We start from the raw sequence: 23,078 nt of genomic DNA on the forward strand, positions 1-23,078 counted from the left end.
TGTTACCACATAATTGGCAAATCAAATGGAACTGTTGTATGCCTCTTCTTACTCAATTTATTTGCAGTATTTGACAATTTTGGCTACTTCTTTCTGAAATCTTTATTTGTCCCTTTTTTAAAATGAAATTGCAATCTGCTGGTTTACCTCTAATACCTCTGATGAGGTATAGAGTCTTATAGTTTCTCAGAGGATAGTGTCTGAGAAAAATTAGGTAGGAAAGAGATAGAGAAAAGTAAACCATGTTAGGATCCACAGATTATAATGGACTACTGAAATTACACACTACTCTTCCCCATTTATTATTCCTAGAATTGGGAATAGAGGAAGTGATAGGGAAGGGTGTTCCTGAGGTGAAGATTAGCAAGTCAGACAATGCCTTTATCCATGCATTTATTTAAGAATTTGACTCATCATCACTGTGGTGTGTGCTGCCCTCTTTACCCCACCCCACAAATCAGGTATTTGCTCTTCCTCATCCTTATGCTCCCCTCCCCTGCTTTTGTCCTCAAACTCCCAGTCTCCTTCCAGGGCCCCTAGCTTTACAAAGGTCGTTTCTTCATTGTGTTTGTATCTTTTTTCAGGATCCAGCCGTTTGGATTTATTTTTTTTCCAGCCACTTATTTTATAAACAATAAATTTTTCTTTAAATGTCTATTTGATTCCCTCAGATATTTATTCTAAGTATTCTGAGTGCTTTGTCTTTCTAAATAACTAAGACACATTCCTATGTACCTCTCTTGTCATGGCTATATTATGAATTTCTCTTTGATCTTATATTCATTTAATTTAGTTTGATTCATTGATAAAACTAATTTTTTTTTTCCTCCTGCGAATCTGGCCTGGAAATACTGTGTTTCCTGATTACACCAATACCAATTGTGCTATTTTGTGGGCAAAGGAATTTGAGATTTTCAACAATGAAGTTGGGTTTGATGGAATCTGGATTGTGAGTTCTTTACACTTTGATTATTAGGTGACAAATATTCAGATTTTGAATATCTATATCTTTGGATATAGAGCACGGGGAGAAGAGGATGAGAAGAAAGCAGGCGTAACAATAATTATCTGTACTCCTTATCTAACTGCTCAAATAATCTTACCCAAACAGATAACTTAGAGTCAAAATCAGAATTTTAGAGCTGGAAGGACATTCAGACATGTTTCCCCCCTGTGTCAAGGTCTCCTTCTACAAATAAATGAACTGAGGTCAAAATAGGTCATATATTCCTGACATTGGCACAAATTACACAACTTGTTCTATCGCCAGTTCAAGGCTCTTTCTTTTAGACGTATTAGACAAATTGGTCAGAGCCAAAGAACCCAGGTACATGAAAAGCCTATGACTGCAATAAGGAGAAATGTTTCATATGTCAAATGAAAACAAAGGTCATAAAATTCAAAAAAATGATATAGTTTTAAAATCACTGAAAATGTATAGTTTCCAAACATATCAAATACAAAATATTTTAATTTATATGCCATATATATAACATATATTTTAATATAATTAAATATAATAAAAAATATATACACATGTAAATACATAAAAACATATACATATGGGGAGCAAGAGAAAGAGAGACAGAGAAAGAGGGAGAGAGACTGAGAGAAAGATAGAGAACATGCACATGTGTCAACAGCTGTGAAAATGAAAATTTTAAAAGATGCATACCAAAATATTGATGATGGATGTCTTTGGTTGCTATCATTTTTAAAGAGCTTGCTTTTATCTTTATAGCTCTCTTTATTGTTTTAAATTTCTACAGCTTTTTCATAATGCTTTCAATGGTTAGACAAGACAGAAACAATAATTCCATTCCATATACATAAGTACTCCCTTTAAAAAGGAAATATCTAGAATAATTCCTCTGATTCCTCAAAAACAACATCACTACAATGTAATGGAACATATTACTGTTTCTTAGTGGTTTTTGCTCTTTGTCTTGTAGGATATGAATGAAGTCTCCAACTTTGTTGATGGTTCAATCTCAGGATGTTCCACAAACGACCTAAATTATCCTCCATTTACTCCCAGTGAGTCTTAGTGGTTAGTCTGATTAAAATGGCATTGCATATATGATAATTTAAGTTCATAATAATAAATCTGAACAACCTGGCAACATGTGCACAGGAAAAAAAAAAGTGGATAATATATTGAAAAAATAAAAGCAGGAAAGAAAGTCTAAACATCCTATACTTTCCCAAAAGAGGCATGTATTCAACAGGGGCAATCTAGTCCTTATACCTAAGTCCTAGATATGTTTAGAAAAAGATCCATAGAGGATATTGTATGTAGAAGTCAATATCACTCTGCATTGTGTACCTCCACAGGTCAGGACTTAGCAGAAAGTGACCAGAAAACTGGGCTTTGTCTTCAGATGAGGGGTAAGTCTGGTGATATCCACAATGTGAAGAACAGCCATCAGCCATGGGATAAAAAGAGGCCAGAACTCGTGGGTGGGAGGTCAAAGTCAAAGTCAGTGAATGTGGTGATTCTGAGCTCTGACTGAACTTTGGACTGTACTATCTTAGCGTGTGGCCTTGGAATTCCAGCATTGATTATAATTTGAAGAAAGCAAAATGTTCAAGGAGAAATTATATCTTGGCTGATAAAGGAACAGAGGTACTAGGATTCTAAAATCTTATGAAGACTTTGATCTGGTGGGAAAATAGGAAATTGGGGCGGATGGGTTAGAATCAAATGCTGAGGGGCTTAGATGGGAGTCTAAACAGTTCACAACAGTTCACACTACATTCTTTGGTGATAGAAGGAACTTATGTTTTAGTAAGAGGGAAGTATGATAGTCAAATGGTTTTGGACATACTGACCTAACATTTATATACAGTATTAATTATAAAATTGACCAGAGGTAAATAAGGTATTAAGAAGTTATTACATAGTTATAAACTTCCTGGAACGGAGCTAGACAATTGGAAACAGAGGTGAAGAAAAACTTAATGTTTATGTGTGGGCTTTTATACATTTTAGATATTGTACCATGCTCATGTATTAATGCATTATCCATCCAAGATTAATTACAATTTAAAAATAAAACTATTGGTTGGACTTGGTGGCTCAGCTTGTAATCCTAGCACTTTGAGAGGCCAAGGTGAGTGGAATGCATGAGCCCGTGGGTTCGAGACCAACCCAGGGAACATGGCGAGACCTGGACTCTACAAAAAAACAAAAATTAGCCAGACGTGGTAGCGCGGGTCTATAGCTTCAGCTACTTGGAAGGCTGAGGCGAAAGGATCGCCTCATCCCAGCAGGTCAACGCTGGGGTGGCCATGAGTGTGCCACTGCACTCCAGCCTGGGTGACAGAGTGAGACTCTAACTCAAAACAAAATAAAAAATAGAAGATAAAACTATCACAAAATGGTTAATTATAAATATTAAAGAATCTTGGAAAAATGCAAAGAAAAAATAAAAATATCTTGCAATTTTGGAAACTAGACAATCACTAATTGCATTTTGCCTTCTGATTTTTTGTTGTTGGTGTTTTTGTTTGTTTGCTTTTGGTTGGTGTTAATGTATAGATACAAACATGGAATTGGGATAAGACTGTATTACAACATTTTACCACTTTATTATATACTGAGCAGATTACTGAATTACTAAATTATTTTCTAAATCATACTTTAAATACTATATTTTAAATGATATTTCATCATATATTTAACAAAATCATTAAAATATTGGAATTATTTTGAGAGAGAAAAAAAGAAGACGATATTATGGTAGTTAAGATCCAAAGATAATTTAGGTTGGAACCAGCATGGTGCAATGGAAGTGAGTGGTACAATGTATGCAGAGAAGAACAGGTGAATGAAAGAGATATTAGAAGTCATTCTTTGTGACATATGATCAAGAAAGAGGAGTCAGAAATTAATTGATACTTTCATCCAATATTTCTATTCTTGAACTCCTTAACTTAGCTCAGTTTGAAGAATTCAGATTGGGCCTCAAGTCAAACCACATCTTCTTGCTTCTGGTTGCCTGCCTCTAGTCACATGAGAGCCTAGGTGGGAGGATGTGTGTGGCCAGCACAGTTTACTATGTATCAGAGAAACTGCCGCAAATGTATAGTGTTCAGAAGCAGGATTTCTACAATAAGGGCCTGCCCAGGGAAGCTGTCATTTCAGGCTGTCTGATAGTGAAGGAGTAGGAAATGTGTACCTTAGGTTCTGACTGATCCCTCTTTTGTTTCAGGAGTCCTGGATGGGTATCTTTTCTGAAAGAGTCTCTGCATGGATGCAGTACAGCACTGGGGAAAACAATATGATGTTCGCAATCTGTATGGCTACTCCATGGCGATTGCAACAGCAGAGTAAGACCACTATATTGATCTGTTAGAGGCTGGGCTACTCATATATGTCATTTTTGAAACCTCAACGAGATAAATGTTGTTGTCATTATAGACTGAATGAAGAAATTGCCTAGCATATAGGGAAGAATCCAATAAATATGTGTGGAGCATGCAAAATGAAAGAATATGTGAATCAAAAACATAGATAAAAAGATGGAAGAAAAAGAGAAGTTAAGATCAGGTGTGGTGGCTCACACCTATAATCCCAGCTGTTTGAGAGGCCGAGGAGGGAAGATCACTTAAGGCCAGGAGTCAAGACTAGCCTGGGCTACAGATTGAGTACCTATGTCTATAAACTTAAAAAAAAAAATTAGCTAAACACTGGGGTGCTTATCAATAGTCCCAAACTACTTGGGAGGCTGGGTGGAAGGATCATTTGAACCCAGCAATTGAAGCAGTGAGTTATGGTCACAGTATTGTACTCCAGCTTGGGTGACAGAGTAAGACCCCGTCTAAAAACAAAACAAAATAAACAAAGAAATAAAAATTAAAAACAACAACAACAACAAAAAACAGAAAGAGAAGGAACTTATCCAAGGCCAAACCAAACAGCTAATAAATTGCAAAAGCAAAATTTAAGCCTTTTGTTTTTCATGAGTCTAAAGCCCATGTATTTTCCCTCTTGACACATTGTATTTACTGAAGTTGGTAATTTGTAGATGTCCATGTGCTTTGGAATTTTTAGATATTGACTCAACAGCACTCTGGTCTGTTCTTTTTACTTTTGTATGATGACTCAAATTCCATAATGAAAAAAAGGCATTGAGAATTTATTCTATATACTGAAATGGTGACAGCAGAAAATCAAACCAGAACCATATTCATTCATTAGCAAAGTACTGCATGTAATTTTGGTGCTTTTGAAAGTTGTTGAAAAATTCATAGTAAAAACTTTACAAAGACTTCTAATTTAAAAATATAGATGATATACACTTATATTTAATTACAAAAGTTAGCCCATACACATATAATTTTAAAATGTCTTTTCTTGTTACAAAATTATTACCAAAGTGCTTCTTCCTAAAAAAATTTTAGTTCCAAAAGTCTGTCCATAAGTTCATTTTTTTGTGTGTGTGGAAGAGTAAACTGAGGCAAGGTGGGCTGATGCCATGGGAATAATGCATGAGTGGATGGGTCTTTGTGGAGAGACACTGAAATGACTAACAGTGTACTCTTTATTTTTTCCATACAAATCACAGAATTTAGATATTATTTAAAAAGGAAATAATCCGTCCTTTAATATTTTTTCACATATCTTATTATACTTTTAATAATTCCTTCTTTTTTTTTTAAGTCTCATTCTCTTCTAGGGCAGTATACCAAACCTACATGTCCTCTTTCTACTGATGTGGCTAAAAGTATTGTGTCAATTACCTACAAAGTTATATAAAACCATTTAGTTGTGACATTTATGTCACCCTCAGACTTTGTAGGTTACCTAATCACTAGAATTGGGTACATTGGAAGAGCTGGCGAGAGGGATGCAAAGGTCAGCGAAGTGTTTCAGATGAAGAAGGGTGTGTCATGTGTTGTATCCCAAAGAGCAATCATGAAGTCAGGGGACAGGCACTTGAACAAGAGGAACCCTCTCTGCCTGGGTACTTCAGGTGAAAGCCTTCCAGAGTTCAGCTTCATTACTACTGCACATGCAGTGAGTCAGGCAACATGTGTAAATACAAAGGGGAGATTTTTGTAGTCCTTGTCTATGCCAGTGTTGGTTGTTTGAAGAACCTGTGGTTTAAAGAAGTCATTCTGACTTGCTAAAGTAAGAGTGCAGGGAACTGAGAGGAGGAGATTCTTGTTAGACTTCACAAAGATTTCCTGTGCTTTCTAACTACTAATTGCACGGGTCCTTCTGGGACAAAGGTCATAATATTCTAGGCTTCGAAGTGCAGGAACCCAACCAGGGGTTTCCCATTAGTAGCCAGAATTTCATCTCCAGCTTTGATACTCCAGCTTGTTCAGCAGCACCACTGGGGAAAATAAATAATGATTGGCACTTTCATGGGGTCAGAAAACTCCACGTAAACTGAAACCTTAAACAAGAACAATCTCTACATGATATATATGCCCGTATTCTTAGGATGGGAAGACGTTTCTTAAAAGGCACATATACTTAAAAGTAAATTGGACTCCATCAACAATTTCAACTCTAACGTCCCCACTCCCCACCTCAAGCAAGATAAAAACAACTAACAAGGGGAGGATACTTTCAACATATTTAATCAACAAAGGGTTAATATCCAAACTATAGAACAACAAATTAACAGCACAACAAAGAGAATTTGGGCAGAGGAAATCAAAAGCTAAAATTTAAACAGTTCATAAATTTGAGAAAGCGGGCTCAACTTTTAACTGTTAACAGATATCGGCTGAGAGAGGCAAGTTCTCTCCTCCAAGTACTAAGCAGGCAAGACCATGCTTATCTTCCAAAATCAGGCATGAAGGGTTATATGGCGGGAGACTGAGAGAGACAGGTTTTGAGAACCAGTGCTGCAGGGCCAGCTGTCTTCTGAAGCTGCCAGAGTCTTGCTGCACTCAGGAGGAACTGCTGTCTTCTCCCCTGGGAATGTGCTGCCCTTGTGGGCAAGTGTATCAGAAATTATGAGCTTGGACTCGGAGAGCCTGGGTGGCTGGCTGGGGTGCTCGGGTTGACTGCCTTGACCTGCGTCTGCCAAGGGTTTGCTGGGGTCAGGATGAGTGGCCCCCTTCTTCCTTGATGAAGGGAGGTCGGGGGATCTCTCCAGCCCTGTGTGAAGAATGGAAATAAAAGATGAGGTTGTAGAGGAAATAAAGGGGACAGTAGACAGAAAAATCTCTCAATTGTGAGAAACTGCAAAACTGTAAACAACCTTCATATTTTTTTTCCTTTTACAGAAAGACATTCTGCAGCCTGAATGTAGGTCTTCTTGTCTTTGTTTTTGTCTCTTAAATTAGAGAGTACCCACATCTAACTAATACTAACCTGCTTTAGATGCTCTAAAATAACTCAGACTAGCTGATAAAATGGACATTTGAGTGGTCTGCCCATTTTCCTCTCTCTTTATTTTTTTTAAGGATGGGGGATCCCAGAAATCATTCCCTTGGGTTTCTTTCTACAATCCACTCTTCATAGAAAAAGCTACAGGAGTCAGACTGTTGTTCTGTTTTACCCCTTGGCCTTGGTGTGGTTTTGGGAGCGGTCTCACATCTCCCTCAGTCCCGTGTGGCTTATCCTCAGGCTGTGGGATGTTGTGGACATCATACAGTCAAAAATGGTCCAAGCACCAAACTTAAGAGACTTCCTTTTTAGCACAGGAACTGAGACTGACTGGGGCAAACATACAGAATATTTCAGTCAAGATACAAGTCTACATGGAGCTTTAGCTCTGACTTGATGGTGTTGGAGGAGAGGGAAAGCGGAAAGGCTAGATTGTTCTGGGTGGACCTGACGAGAATGTCGAGATGTGAGTGGAGTTTCCAGGGGGTAGTTTGGCCAAAGTGTGATGAGGAGGAAGGCAATGAAGACCACAAGAGAATTCATACTGCTAAAATGTTCGCTCTACCCAAAGCAATCTAAAGTTTCCAAGAAACCCCATCAACATTCCAATGACAGTTTTCACAGAAATAGCAAGAGCAATCTTTAAATTTGTATGGAACTAGAAAAGACTCTGAATAGCCAAGCCAATCTTGAGAGAAAAAAGAAAGAAACTGAAAAAGAACCCCAAAAATAAAACCAAAGTAAGTAGCATCACATTACCTCACTTCAAATTATAATACAAAGTTATAGTCAGCAAAAATAGCATAATACTGGCATAAAACCAGATACATAGACCAATGAAATATTATAGAGAGTCCCAAAATAAATCTACACATCTATAGCAACTGATTTTTTTTTTTTGAGTTGGAGTCTCACTCTGTCGCCCAGACTGGAGTGCAGTGACCGCTCCCGGCCACCGCAGCCTCGACCTGCTGGGCTCCGGCGATCCTTCCGCCTCAGCCTTCCAAGTAGCCGGAATTACAGGCATGCGCTACCACGCCTGGCTGATTTTTTGATTTATTGTAGAGATGAGGTCTCGCAACTGATTTCTGACAAAGGTACCAGGAACACACACTGGAGAAAGAAGAGGCTCTTCAATAAATGGTACTGAGAAAGTTGGAGATCCATATACAGAAGAAGGCAACTGGACTCCCATTTCTCACTACATACAAAAGACAATTCACAATGGATTGAAGATGCAAATGTAAGATCAGAAACTATGAAGCTATTTGAAGAAAACATAAGAGAAACACTTTATAACTTTTGACTGGGCAAAGTCTTGGATAAAACTTCAAAACCACAGTCAATAAAAGCAAAAAGAGATAAATGGGATTTCATCAAACTAAAAAGCTTCTTTCATCAGAGCAAAGGAAACAATAAAATGAAGCGGCATCCTACAGAATGGGAGAAAAGTTTTGCTAACTATACATCCGATAAAAGTTTAATACCCTGAATATATATGGAACTCAAACAACTTTATAGCAAACAAACAAAAACAACAACAAGCAAACCAAAACCATCCATAGAATAAACCAAAAAATCAGCTGGGCGTGGTGCTGTGCACCTGTAGTTCCAGTTACTTGGAAGGCTGAGGCAGAAGGATCACGTGAGCCCAGCAGGTGGAGGCTGCAATGGCTGTGAGTATGCTACTACACTCTAGCCTGGGTGACAACGTGAGATGCTGACTCAAAAAAAAAGTTCAACAGGAAGAATAAATTCTGCTGTTCTATTTCATCGTAGGTGACTCTAGTCAACAATAAGGTACTGTATTTCTCCAAATAGCTGAAAGTGAGGATTTTGAGTGGTCCTACCTTAAGGAAATGATAAATGTTTGAGGTGACAAGTATGCTAATTTGATCATTACACAATGTACATGTATTGCAACATCATTTTTTACCTCCAAAATATGTACACTTATATGCAAATTTAAAAAACAGAAGGCGACAAAGGAAGGAAAGCAGACAGAAGAAACAGCATGAAATCTCAGAGGAACAGGGCGAGGTGATGCATGTCAGAGGACAGTGGGAAGCAAAGTCATCAAGGAGATGAGGGCCAAATTCACTTTGTCGTGGAGGTGTCTCTTAATAAGGCCCTGCATGCTCTTGGCTAATCTGTCCACCTCTGACACACAGCATCTTAAAATAAGGAAGAAATAAACTGACATTAAAAAAGAACAAGCTGTTTTCTCAGGAACTGGTATAAGAAGGAATAGCTATATTTCTTAGGAACTATGAGTCTGAGGTTAATGAAAAACTCAGTCACATGAAAGTTCTGGGTCTGAGAAGTGTGTCTACCTACATCTGTCACATAAAATTATCCTTTTTTCCCCAGTCCTCCCAGACTTGAGAGTTGTGATATGATCATGGTTCACTCCAATCTCAACCTCTTAGGCTCAAGAGATCCTCCCACCTCACTCAGCCTACTGAGTAACTGGGACTATAGGCCTATGACACCCAACCAGACTAATTCTTTGATTTTTTTTTGGTAGCATCAAGGTCCTGTTATGTTCTTCAGGCAAGTCTTGAACTTCTAGAAAATGAGAGGGTCTGGTTTAGCCACTGTTAACCCCTGGGTGTAGATTGTGTGTGTCAACCCATTTACTGCATATTTGAGTGACCAGTCATTGTCAGTGGTTGTATTTCTCACAAGTAAATTCTGTATTTAGTGTATAAGGACAACTCCTGCTCAACCAGAAGCATATTTTCCAGTATTTTTTTTTTCATGGTATAGCACCAGGATAGTTGAGCCAACGTGGCCTCCAGCATGGAGGTGGAAAGTTGTCACTGCTTACTGGAATGCAAAGCCCAGGACCCTCCAGGGCTCTCTTGCATACCAGAGGTGCAGGAAGGCAATGTGCTGGCCTGTGATATGCTGTAGCCACTTCCTGGGCAATCCTCGTCCTCAGAGCCGGCCGCCATCAAGTCTGACAAGGGGCCAGGGACATCGTGGATGAAGTCCGGGGAGCGATCAGATTCAGAAACAGGGGAATCCTGTTGAAGAAGAAAATGTCAGAGGACTAAGAAGACATACCAGAAGCAGATTTTAAAGGGCAATCACTTCCTGCCTTTCCAAGAACACTTTGTTCTAATCCATGACCATTCCAAACAGCTGAGATAGTAATGGCTATATTGATAACTGTTGAATGAAAAAGTGGCTGCTGCCAGATAATGTTTTCCAAGAGTTTTGGGGCCATAACTTGGCAATTATCAGAAAAGCCACAGCAGCAGATCAGCCATCCTAGCAAAAGATTTGGGGACATCATAGGAAAGCAGAAAGCAATTACAAGACAACTTCTCAGGCCAACTGAGGAACAACAACCAGGAGAGCCTGAATCATGCACCCTGATCCATTGAGACATAGGTGAGCCTAGCTGAGGATGATTCCACAGTCTCCTTAAAGTTGCAAGAACCAATAAGAGCTACTTGATTATGGAACAGTTTGAAAGTTATTTTGCCAGCCCTAGCTCAGTTTTCTAATTGTGTTGCTCTAGTCTTTTTCTGAATGAATAGTTAACAAACAAAACACACATCTGTGCATTTGTTCTTCAATTAGTGATGCTGCTATTTAGTAGCAAAAAATGACTCATGGGTAGAAACAGAAACTGGGCCTTCAGGTTTGACCTGGGGGCTCTTGGAGTCAGTGTGTGGTCCTACTAAGAGTGGTAGGCAACAGTGCATCTTGACTCACCCTTTTTGCAAAAGAGGCACTCTTCGACAGGGAACCTGTTGGGGGAAAATTCACTATATTGTCAAACATTGAAGTTCATATCACAAATGGCTCACGTTTTTAAGGAAAACGTGGTGCCAAGCATATTCAACAAAACTCCCTTTCATTGGCAGGCACTGATGGGTGTGTGTACAGATGCTGACATACATGCAGTCTACCTAGTACACAATCCTCATACCCCTCTCCTGCCAAGATTCTGCTTTAAGCCCTCGCTCAGATACTACTACCTACGTGATGACCCCAGTGAAATTGATGACCCCAGTGGAAGTAACTACTTCTCAATTTCCAAAGTATTTATTTCTAGACACACATCCATTTCTATAGATGCAGTGAAATTTAATTAGAGGGGGTGTATCTCATCTCCCTTCCTCAATTTTTAAATAATCTATAGGGCAGAGATGTTGACTGATATGAGTCAACATTGCAGAGCATCATACCTGGAAAGTACTAAATGCTCAATGATATTTGATAAAAGGATTAAAGAATGAAAAGAAAACCACCTTTCAAGAAAACAATAAAAAGAACTAGGAGAGGGTTGAATACCTATTTCAGCTTTTAACTGAGGAATGAAAAGTCTCAGGATTTAAACTCCATGCCATGAGCAATTGAGACCATGGATATGAGGATCAAGACATGTGAGCAAAGGCCACTGGAATGATAGGAGGATCACGGCTTAATACACTGTTATATAATGATTGAGTATAAAGACTGGAATTATGAGCGCACAGCTTTCAGGCAGGTCAGAATAATGAACTGGTTGAATAAAGAGATTATTATGGCCATGACTCCTTTAAATATATTAATTATCAATGCAAATTATTAGGATATTTCATCATTGCCAAAAACCCTGTGTCTTCCTTTTATCTGACAATCAGTACCCATATGTCAACCCACGTATCAATACACAAAATGCTTCCAACTTGCTCTTGCAAATTATCTGGAAGTCATGTCAGAATCATGCATTATTAGATCTTTAACTAAGCACATTAAATAACCCCAGAAATCAAAAGTAGCAGCCAAAAGAAAGTATAGATTATCTTTGGCAATTACTTTTGCAAAACCTGAGAATGGTTAAGAATCAGATAATATTGCCCTGGAGAGTGCTCCGTGAGTGACTTTCACGAGAAACTCTTCTAAATGTTGAATGAAGATGAGCAATTACAGTACCTAAGCCAGAAGAATTGGCCTCCTTGCTCTCCTGGGTAGTGCTGCGTGCTATTGCTTCATCCATTTCCTTCTCGGAAACCTGTTTTTAGTAGAAAGCATGAATTAGATGGTCGTATTGATTTATTTCCTCCCAGTAAAAGTAGCTAGGCCCAGAGTCTGAGTAAAGTGCAGATAAAAGGATAATCACAGAGTCAAAGATCATGACCATTCTCTGAAGCAGTAACTCAGGGCAAGTGAGCAGGACAACTGGCTTATGGATTGCTTTTCTAAAAATGCAGACATAACAAGGCCTTCAGTCAGTTCATCAAGCAAAATATTGGGTGCTATGATGACCAACAATGTGGCTGATAGCTGCCCTGCTCTAGAATATTCACTTCTAATTCGTTTTTTAAAAATTAAAGAATTTTAAACCGACATAAAACATGTAAAAGTATTCAAGAATAGCATATTCTTCACCTAGATTTATTAATTTTTTCATTTTGCCACATTTACACACATGTCTTCTCTCTATACACACACACACATACACACACACAGACAAGTTAAAGTGTTTTGCTACATCATTTGTAAGTTGCTGACATCATGACAATTCACCAGTAATTATTTTAGCATGCATCTCTAAAAAAACAAAGACATCCTCTTTAATAACCATGATACTGTTCAATTTGGGGAATTTAACATTGATGGCTATTTAATATACATGCATCTTCCAATTTAGTCAACTGTTCCAATATTCCTTTAGAATTGGCACTTAAAGTGTGTCCTTAGATCAAGGCTAGTTCACTGAAATTTGAAGGCAGCCTGTGATGAGATAAGGACCATCCTCCAGAATGCAAATTCACATACTGCTTTCTTCATGAACAATGTCTTGGGAGGTTACAAAAAATATCACTGAAATAAATGGTGTATACAGTGATGTAATTGATTCACCTTCTGGTGCAAGAGCTTCTTTTGTGCACCTGAGGTAGACTGCCATAAGCCAACTTCTTTGCATAGTAATGCTTTTTTTTTTTTTTTGAGTTGGAGTCTCACTCTGTTGCCCAGACTGGAGTGCAGTGGCCGCTCCTGGCCACCGCAGCCTCGACCGGCTGGGCTCCGGCAATCCTTCTGCCTCAGCCTTCCAAGTAACCGGAATTACAGGCATGCGTTACTATGCCCGGCTGATTTTTTTTTTTTTTTTTTTTTTAAATGGCTTTGGCAACCCAGAATTGAGCTGTCCTGGGTGTTTAGTCTCATTTAATCTGAAACAGTTTCAGAGCTTGCTTTTGTCTTTCACGTTACTGATATTTTGGAAGAAACCAGGCCAATCCAAACCCTCAATTAGGATCTGTTCAATAGTTTTCTGAAGCATTCCTTAGGCCCTCTGTTCCACTTTCTAGATGCTTGGTAGGCTGACTGCTTTGAGCCTCCATACTTATCCCAATTTCCCTGCAGGGCCTCCTCACAGATGCTCTGCCTCTTTTGTTCAGTACCAGGTTCACGTGGTCTGGTGGCACCTATGGCTGGGCTGCTAACATTAGACTTGAAGGATCTTCCCTCCCTACCATGTAAAATGTGCCAGTAAGAAAAGATGATTTCTGGGTTTATTCTCCACAGAAGACTCTATGGGTATTTATGCAACCAGAAAATGGGATGTGCTGCAGTGGTTTGGGATGTCCCGTTGTCTCAAGATGCCATGTGGTTTCTCTTCTCTCCCATGGAACCTGTCACGTTAGAAAGGCCAAGAAAGAACTCCCACATTCAGAATGTGTCTCTAGCAAAACAAGCAAAACCAGCATTGTAAAATGTGAACATAAGCTAAATGTCTTGGTTGGGAGAATTTCAATATTTATTTATGCTATTTAGGTAGATTCAAGAACATTTGTGTGAGTACTTAAGGGAAAAGATCCTAGCATAGATTTAAAAATTTAGTCACTTAGACAGAAAAACTGAATCCTCCATAATTTTTAATAAACTTAGCAAGTAACTTCTCCATGATAGTTTATTTGAAATGCTGGGCGTTATCCCCCTCCAACTTCTATGAAAGCAAAATCCATAAATGACTTTAGCAAATTGGCAATTGGTATACCAAGCCAGAGTGAAAATTCTTTTTGACCTAACAAACAATTAACTGAAAATCTGGAAGGAAATATTCCTCTTCAAATTTGAAGACTTTTATTTTCCTTTAGAGTATCTGAAAATCCTTGCACTCCAGAAATTCTATAAAAATGCAAACATAGTCACTAATTTAAGTGAATCCATGTTAAATTCTAAATATCATCCTTCCAACTACTATAAAAAATTTATATTTGTACCATTTCAATATTGACACACTCTCATTTCTTACTTGAAGAAAGCTTAAAATTCACTTAACCTATTTCAAAAATTACTTAGCATTAAACTTAAAAAAGAGAATTACTAATATGTGGGAAAACAAAATACTGTAGTTTTCTGTGTTTTGGGGAGGGCAGATTTGAGTTGGGGGTCTGACTCTGTTGCCCACTCTGGAGTGTAGTGTCATGAACACAGCTCACCACAGCCTCAATCTTCTGGGCTCAAAAAATCTTCCTACCTCAGCCTCCCAATTACCTAGGACTGCAGATGTGCACACCACCATGTCTAGCAAACTTTTTTATTTCTTCATTGAGATAAGGTCCTACTAAGGTCCCTTGGCTTGTCTCACACAGTCCTCCTGCCTTGGCCTCCCAAAGTGCTGGGATCATAGATGTGAGCCACTGTACCCCAGTTGGCAAGAAAAGCTTTCTTATCTTGAAACTGAAAGGGTCATAGAGATTACCGAACCTAAGGCGCTCTGACTCTCAGGGTAGAAAAGCAGAGTTAAATGTCTTGTCAGAAAGCCGGGCTCGGTGGCTCAGCCTGTAATCCTGCGCCTTTGGGAGGCTGAGTTGAGTGGATTGCCTGAGCCTGCGGGTTTGAGACCCGCCTGGGCAGGCGAGACCTCATCTCTACAATAAAAAAAAAAAAAAAATCAGCTGGGCATGGTAGCGCGCGCCTGTAGTTCCGGCTACTTGGAAGGCTGAGGCAGAAGGATAGCTGGAGCCCCAGCAGGTTGAGGCTGCAGTGGCTGGGAGCGGCCACTGCACTCCCGTCTGGGTGACAGAGTGAGACTCCAACTCAAAAAAAAAAAAATCTTGTCAGAGATCAAACAGCAGATGGGAATACCAGTATTCAGAGCTTGGTATTCCCATCTGCCAGCATATGAAATTTCAGTTGTGCCAAATAACACTGTCAAAATTTTCAAATACGAGTATCTGAGAGTGCAAAGATGAAGTCCAGATCAAAGATTCATTACCCACACATACCAGCCAGAGGCTGGGTGACCTTCTCATCAAAGAGTGTATAAGGATGTGTAGTGTCTTCTCATACTTAGAACAGGAAGAAATATTTTACCTTTGGATTAGGGTGCCGGCTGATGACAAGGCGTACGGGTCCTGGAGGGCATTGGCTTAAGATGGTATGGACCTTGCTTAAAACAGCATACCGGACATTGATCGAGTTCACTTCCAGGATTTGATCTCCACGGCTAGGAAGGGTGACAGAATTCACATTCAGTTAGCAGCGAGATTCTTACACGCTCAAAAAGGCTTTGCTTCTGGGAGAGGTTTACATACAAAATCTTTCTCATCTTGACTTACATAAAATAAAGCAACACATTCATAGAAGCACATGAGATTTTACATTGGCAAAGGCCATTATGTCTTGTGCTGGCATTTTCAGAAGTACCTGGGCAACTTGGTGAGACTTCATCTCTACAATAAATAAAAAAATCAGCTGGGTGTGGAAGTGCACGCCTGTAGTTCCAGCTACTTGGAAGGCTGAGGCGGAAGGATCGCCGGAGCCCAGCAGGTAGAGGCTGCGGTGGCCGGGAGTGGCCACTGCACTCCAGTCTGGGTGACAGAGTGAGACTCCAACTCAAAAAAAAAAAAAAAATTAAAAGTAGGACAACAAAGGCTATCATTTCTTGAGCACATACTGTATGCCAGGACTACACAAGGTATTCTATATAACAACGTTTTGAGTAGGTTTGATTATTCTCATGTTGTAGTTAAGGCCACAGGCTCAGAGAGGTCACCCAGATGTCATACGCTGCTTAAATAACTCAGGTCTGTCTGATTCTCAATCACCATGTGATATAGCATCTCACCACCATCAGTTGCTTCTTCCTACCATCTTGAAATGATTATGGTGATATAACTTAAGGAGGAAATACCTATAGCACAAAGCTTATCCAATAATTTGTTAAAACTTTTCAAATGTGAAAAAATAAGAAATTGGAGACAAGTTGCCCATTTTGACGTGAAATTGTAGGAAGAGAACTCAGTAGCAGTGAACAAAGACTCTTTCTAGGGAGTCTGAAGAATGTTCATTTGGCAGGCTCAGACATATGGAGCCATTCAAGAAAGAAACATCATCGTGGGATGTCATTAAAGGACTCTTTTTTCCCTTGGATTCTAAAAATATATTTTCTTTCACGTACTTTGATTCGTTAAATTTTTATATGAAAATTCACTGATAATTAACTAAAAACGTAATATATGAGCAGTAATATATTAACAGAGCCACAAATGGCAACCTCAGCAAATGCTGTTTTGACAAATCCTCAACCACTAAAGGACTTAGAAGTTTATAGGTAGGACAGATGATACTGTTTGGACAAAGTGCTTTGTGTGATATGGGTACATTACTGTGACATTTAGGTGGGCACCTACCCACTGCAATTACTATTAAATAGAACACCTTGACAATTCCTGTATAAACAGAACATCCATGCTGCAGCTCAACTATCTGGATTAAAATCAGACACTCTGATTTCAGACAATAGGCACCTAACATCATCATTCAAAAACGGAAGGAAGGCAACTGAAAAGGTTCAAGAGAATAGTTAATAAGAAAAGGTCTCCCTTTCAAGGGCATGATTTTAGGACCCTTGTATCCAGTAATTCTGAATTATGATGAGTACTCCCGGTTTTTCATGTGAATCTTACATATATGAATCTAAAATAAAAGAAAATATTGAGATAACCGTTGATATTCATACACAGCTGTGTTTACCAAATAGAACACAAGCCAAGATCTGTAGTTCTCTAATTCAACCACATTTCATTTAGATTAGCATTTTCATTTTTGGAGATGCTATTGAACGTAGTCTTGGCTGTATGATTGGAAATAATTCCAAGTTTTATCATCCCTCAGTGGAACATAGTAGAGCAGATATCACCCTGAACACACCGGAGTCTCACACTGTCAGATATACAACAAACCTCAGGTTGCTCCTCAACTTGGCCACTGATCCTGGGGCAAGGCTGTGAATGTAGATGCCTGGAGCGCTGTTTTCTAGAGCCAAGCAGCAGGGACCAATGCCTAATCCAATTCTTGGCTCTATGAGAGGCATCATTCAAAGAAAACAAAAACAAAAGTTACACAGAAACCAGAAGAGGAGGTATTACTGATTTGAAACTGGATTAATATATATTCTAACAAATACCCTTTTATTTTTGGTACAGACTCAGAAAGCAAATCCCACATCCCTGGAGTAAAGTTGCCATTTCGCTTAAGGAAATGAGTCCACAGCTAGACTGGCGCTAACTATGGACATGGGAATGATTCAATGATCTGCTCTCTTCTTAGTCTAATCTACCTACACAAAACTATTTTTGAAAATAGGCAGAGTGCAAGTAACATTTTTATTCTGGATCTACAACACTAAGCCTTTTTTTGTCTCTCGATTTTACAACCCATTTCTTAGTTATTTTTCATCACATTTCTACAGTAGGTGGTGAGGAAAAGTAAACAAAGATGAAAAGCAGTAAGATTTGATGATCACCCATGATTGCAGTTTCTGGTGTAAACTGTATTCTTAACTAGGATCTTTTGTTCTCTAAAATTTGTAATAGCTCTAGACTTCAGCTTGTCAGGGATTTTTTTAAACATAAGCCTATGATACACAGTCATTCATCTGGGGAGAGATTAGGGAGTTCTATCCTACTGGTGACTTCCCCTCACTTTGACTAAAGTGACAAAAATCTCTCCTTTTGATCCCAATGTCCATGTAGAAAACATCACCTGCCGTTGATAGGAAAGTGTTCCAAAAAAAATTCATAGATAACCCTCTAAACAGATTCCATATTGTGATTCAAGAAATGCAACAAAAGTGAGGAACAGTTTGTATCACCTTTGTGGAGTGTTACTTCCATGACAATTCTGTCCTTAGGCCCAGGAGTCCTCCGACCCCAGAATGAAGAACTGCCTTCATCAGAGCCTCTCAGAGAGGCTCCCGCATTGTTGAGGAAGTTCGGGGAGTCGGATCTGTTCATGTGTGTGGCTGTTGAGGAGGTCGTGAGTTCGGGGCTCAGCAACTCTGTGCTGACGGTTAAGACAAACAATCCTCTCCGGTTTTGCTGGAAAACAAGGGGGAAGGTGGGCTAAACACTCAGACAGTCCTTAAATCAAAGGGTCAAAAAATCTTGCCCAACCCAAGCCAGAAAGAAATAAAAGACAAAAAGAAATAGGGTAAAGGAGATCCATCAGAATGTTACCTTCAAGGTCTGAATGGCTTCTTGAAAGGTCAAGCCCTTTATTGGTGTTTCATTTATAGAAAGGATCTCATCCCCTAGTGATCAAATGTAAGAATCACATTAACATTCACCTTTAATGTCCTAGACTCTTACTGCTTTTTCTGTGCTATAACAGGACAGTGGTCCCTGCTTTACTTATCTAAAATGACTTTGATTGTTCCGATCCACTTACCTTACTTACCGAGTTCCAAGTGTTCCTCATAGTCATTGCTGGGAAGCTTAAGTCCACTGGCAATGAAGCATGAATCACATTTGAGAAACTACTTCTGCATTTGCAGAAATACAAGCTTCCCAGGTACAGTGTATGGGAAATGATTTGAAAGATAAAGACAAAACAACCTGCTGAGATAGTTGAGAAATGGCAGCTCAACCTTCTGAAATAACCTAGATGTCTGGTCTTATGGATGTGGTTCCAGGTACTGTCATGAAGCTGGCAAATTGCTATAGGCTTCTATCTCAGAGATGATAGTGGGGTCGTGTTCAATCGTTAGGCAAGTGAATGCACAGGATACCGCATTTTCCCCCACATCCCTACCAGCTAGACTATCATCTTTAGTCCCTACAAGGTGCAGTCAGGTCATTTTTCAAGTTGTTGATAGTGTCTGCTGAAACTACAAAAGAACTTGGACATCCTGTTGACTTCTCAGAGCTCGTTTCTGGTTTACACTCTTGTGACCTGTGTAGTTTTTTGGAATAACAGTTCATCAAAAATACTATAAAGATGCCCCAGAGAGAAGAACACATGAACTCTACACAACAGTGCAGTATGAAAGAGGGATGTCATACACCTATAACAAAGTGCAAAACAGTGTAAGAGCACAGACTTCCACCTCTTATAGATAGCCGACCCCAGGAGCACACTTCTATGTATGATCATAGGAATCCTGTAGATGACTGTTCATGCCTTCTCTTTAATGCAATTACAAAAGTTGTAAAATAGGTGAAGTCAAGGTACCTCTGTTGAAAAATCACCAGGAATAACCAGTGAGGTGAGGATGTTTATATTTTGGAGTAGTTTCCACATGGAAAAGGAGCAAATAGTAAATGACTGCTACGTTCCTAAAGTGTATACAAAGTTTTTAAATGACATATCACTCAACGAGTTGAAAATCCATTAAATGACATATTTCTTGTAAATGCACACACATGAAGAAGCTGTATTGAAGAGAATCAAGTGCTATTAACCTTTCTTAACAATTGATTTTTTTTCCATCTTCCTCTATTTTGTCAGCCTTGGAGGATGATTTCAATCAGGTAAACACATGGAACATCCATTATGGAAATGCTCTGCTAGTATTTTACATTCTTCTGAAATGTCATACAAACACCACCTGGTAGTTAACACTTCCTCTAAAAGACAGAAAAACATTCTGCCATAGAAGCATTAAATCTGGTCATGTCTTACCATTGAGCATAGAGACTTCCATGGATTGTTATGCTTAAAAAATAGGCAATTCATTCTTATTTTCTTAGAAAAAATAGTATAACAGCATCAATATATCGGTCATTAGAACTGAACACTTACAGAATTTTTGATGGTAACCAAAAATATTTGAAATTAGTAATTTCATGAAGGAAACAGTGAGAAGAAAAACATCAGAATTCATGTTTTGGTGAATGCTATTTAAAATATGTTCATAACTTGTTGGTAATTTTACCTTATAAAAAGTATATAATATTAATCCAGATACATATTTTAAAAATATATAGATATGCAAATATATATTTAAGATTCTTTGTATTAAAAGTAACTACCGTGTCAGTCCATAAAGGAAACATTGATTTATTTAAATTATATTTTCTCAAGTATCATGATATGTTCAAGAAGAACGAATGAGTTCTGAATCAATGATTTTGTTTTTAAACAAGGCAACAGTAGTAAGATGGAGGAGTGACTCAAACTTGGTTCAGAAATCTGGTCTGGCATTGTTTTGTTAAGCACTGACCAGACCATGTGTTCCTTAAGCTATGGCCGCCATGTTTTCTTAGCTTTGGTCCCCCATCCCCTACCATGGGAGATGAACCTCTCTCTTTGTTTCTCTTTCTCTCTCTAATTTACTTTGTAAATAAACCATATTATCCAACCTAAAAAAATAAAAATTTACTTATGTTATTTACCAAGGATGGGACACATTACTTAACATTTCTGAGTGCCACTTTGCTCACGATGCTTACTGGACCAGTTTGTAATGCAGTTAATGAAATAATTTAAATATGTGGAAATGTTGTAAATGCTTAAAGTATGAAAAATTATAAGGTGTGTTTAAACATTAAAAAAATTTTATTTGTAAGGTTAAACTTGGCACCTCAATATTACTTTAATTTGTATTCAAAAGCACTTGTCTTGTATATTTGTATGTGGCAAAATGATAGCTGCTACAGACAGTGTAAATTTAGGAACCAAATTCTGTGGTGATTAGTTTCAACTGCAAGATATGAACTGTGTCTTCCTGATGATCACACTCCTGATTATCATCTTCCCGATGATCAGGAATTCTGCTTCCATACCTGGTCTGAGACTAGGATGGGCTGGAGACTTTCAAGAACTTTTAAGGCAAGTAACATGATTAAGGACCAAGCTGACAAAATAGATACTTGAAAACCCCACTACAAATTTCAACTACTATACACATATTATCCTATGTAATTATCTTATTTTTATCTCATGTAATCCTCATAGCCACTCTTCAAGGTAATCATTAATATTCCAAGCTTCTGTTCCTAGGAAAGTGAAGCTCAGGTTATATTGGCTATGTGAGGACAAGGGTTTAAGCTTAGGTCAGTCCGTGACCCTGGCTAATGTTCTATTTTCTTTCCATCTTGTGAAGAGGTAGCTTCTCATAGAATTAAAGGTCCCTGCCACGTAGGATAACCAAGAGTTTTTCTCCTACCTTCTTTGAGTCTTCCATCCTCCGCAGCTAATCCATGTGGGAAGATGGTCTTGACAAAAATCCCCATGGGTCCACGAATGCAGTCTCGCCCTCCAGCAATGGTAAAGCCAAGTCTCTATATTCAAAGTAGATGGGAGTCCCAGTTGACATTGCAGTATTTAACTGAGGGTGTACTTCTTATTGCACTATTTACTTACCTGAGGGCATCCTTTCCATCATAGCATTTAGCTGAAGTGACTGTCCCAAAAAGCTTGAAGTTAAACTAATCAATTAGCTTCAAATCCCAGTTTGCCTTTTTTCTCCATTTCCTGCTTCAGAACTATTTGGGTGGCAATAGCAATGCAAATAAAGGAAGAATGATTTAGGTGGAGATATATATGGAAACAATCCTTGACCTCCAACAATGGCAGTCTCATATGGATCAAATAAATAGTTCATGAGAGTCATTTCCCACCATGCAGATGCCAGGTTCTTTTTCTTCTTTTGTTTCAGTTTTTCTGTTGTTATATTCGTATAATATAATGCCATTCATATCATATCCTGTAGGTTAATGCCCATGACATGAAATTCACTCAGAAAGACAAGTGGGAGTGTTCCCTGAAATAGCAGGTTCTGCTTTCCTTTCAACAGAGCTAAAAGTTGGGGATCATTCACTCTACCCTCAATTCTGCCCTAGCAGCCCAGTGCTGGTGACTCTTCACATCAGAAGAGCAAAGAGTGTGACTATCTCACACTCCAAGGCCTACAGAAAAAATGGCAGGGAATACACTCGAATACATACAAAGGACACTCAAGTTAGCCCTCCTTATACCTGTAACTTCTTAATTCATATAAAACCAAAAAATAATAAAAACAAAAAAATTGGAAAACAATTAGTATCCACTTAAACATGAAGGGAAGAATAGTCCACAGAAAAGAGCTCACCTTGCCTTTTTGATGGTATAATCCAATGACAGAAATGACGGATGGCCGAATAAGTCTACAAGGTGATTCCACCTGAGTCAGAGGAATATAAAGGAAGATATTAATAGCATGGAACAGATGTTATCAGTTTGAGCTGTACAACTTCAGTATTAAAATTAGCTGCTCTAGTTAAAGCAATGCTCAGTAAAACGTAAAATCAGTGTCTGAGCCGGGCTCGGTGGCTCAGCCTGTAACCCGCGCCTTCGGGAGGCTGAGGTGAGTGGATTGCCTGAGCCTGCAGGTTCGAGACCCACTTGGGAAGGCAAGACCTCATCTCTACAATAAATCAAAAATTAACTGGGCATGGTAGTGTGTGTCTGTAATTCCAGCTACTTGGAAGGCTGAGGCGGAAGGATCGCCGGAGCC

The 23,078-nt window shown here is 38.8% G+C and overlaps 2 protein-coding genes across 2 annotated transcripts in view; one reads left to right on the forward strand and one right to left on the reverse strand.

Annotated features, from left to right (window-relative positions):
* The window catches only part of MGAM (maltase-glucoamylase), a 210,499-nt gene that overhangs the window by 19,858 nt on the left and 167,563 nt on the right, over positions 1–23,078 (forward strand). The window lies entirely within an intron of this gene.
* LOC103261021 (PDZ domain-containing protein 2-like) overlaps positions 6,807–23,078 on the reverse strand; it is a 21,783-nt gene continuing 5,511 nt past the window's right edge. The window contains exons 2-11 of the mRNA XM_021712651.1: positions 22,674–22,745; positions 21,750–21,864; positions 18,820–18,893; positions 18,456–18,681; positions 17,545–17,662; positions 15,674–15,806; positions 12,284–12,362; positions 11,078–11,112; positions 10,224–10,380; positions 6,807–7,120 (exon numbers count right to left, since the gene is read on the reverse strand). Of these exons, the coding sequence (XP_021568326.1) occupies positions 6,807–7,120; positions 10,224–10,380; positions 11,078–11,112; positions 12,284–12,362; positions 15,674–15,806; positions 17,545–17,662; positions 18,456–18,681; positions 18,820–18,893; positions 21,750–21,864; positions 22,674–22,745 (1,323 nt within the window). The remainder of the gene's footprint in view (positions 7,121–10,223; positions 10,381–11,077; positions 11,113–12,283; positions 12,363–15,673; positions 15,807–17,544; positions 17,663–18,455; positions 18,682–18,819; positions 18,894–21,749; positions 21,865–22,673; positions 22,746–23,078) is intronic.

This window comes from Carlito syrichta, unplaced genomic scaffold (genome assembly GCF_000164805.1).
Source record: "Carlito syrichta isolate Samal-C Ts95f unplaced genomic scaffold, Tarsius_syrichta-2.0.1 Scaffold303563, whole genome shotgun sequence".
NCBI lineage: Eukaryota > Metazoa > Chordata > Mammalia > Primates > Tarsiidae > Carlito > Carlito syrichta.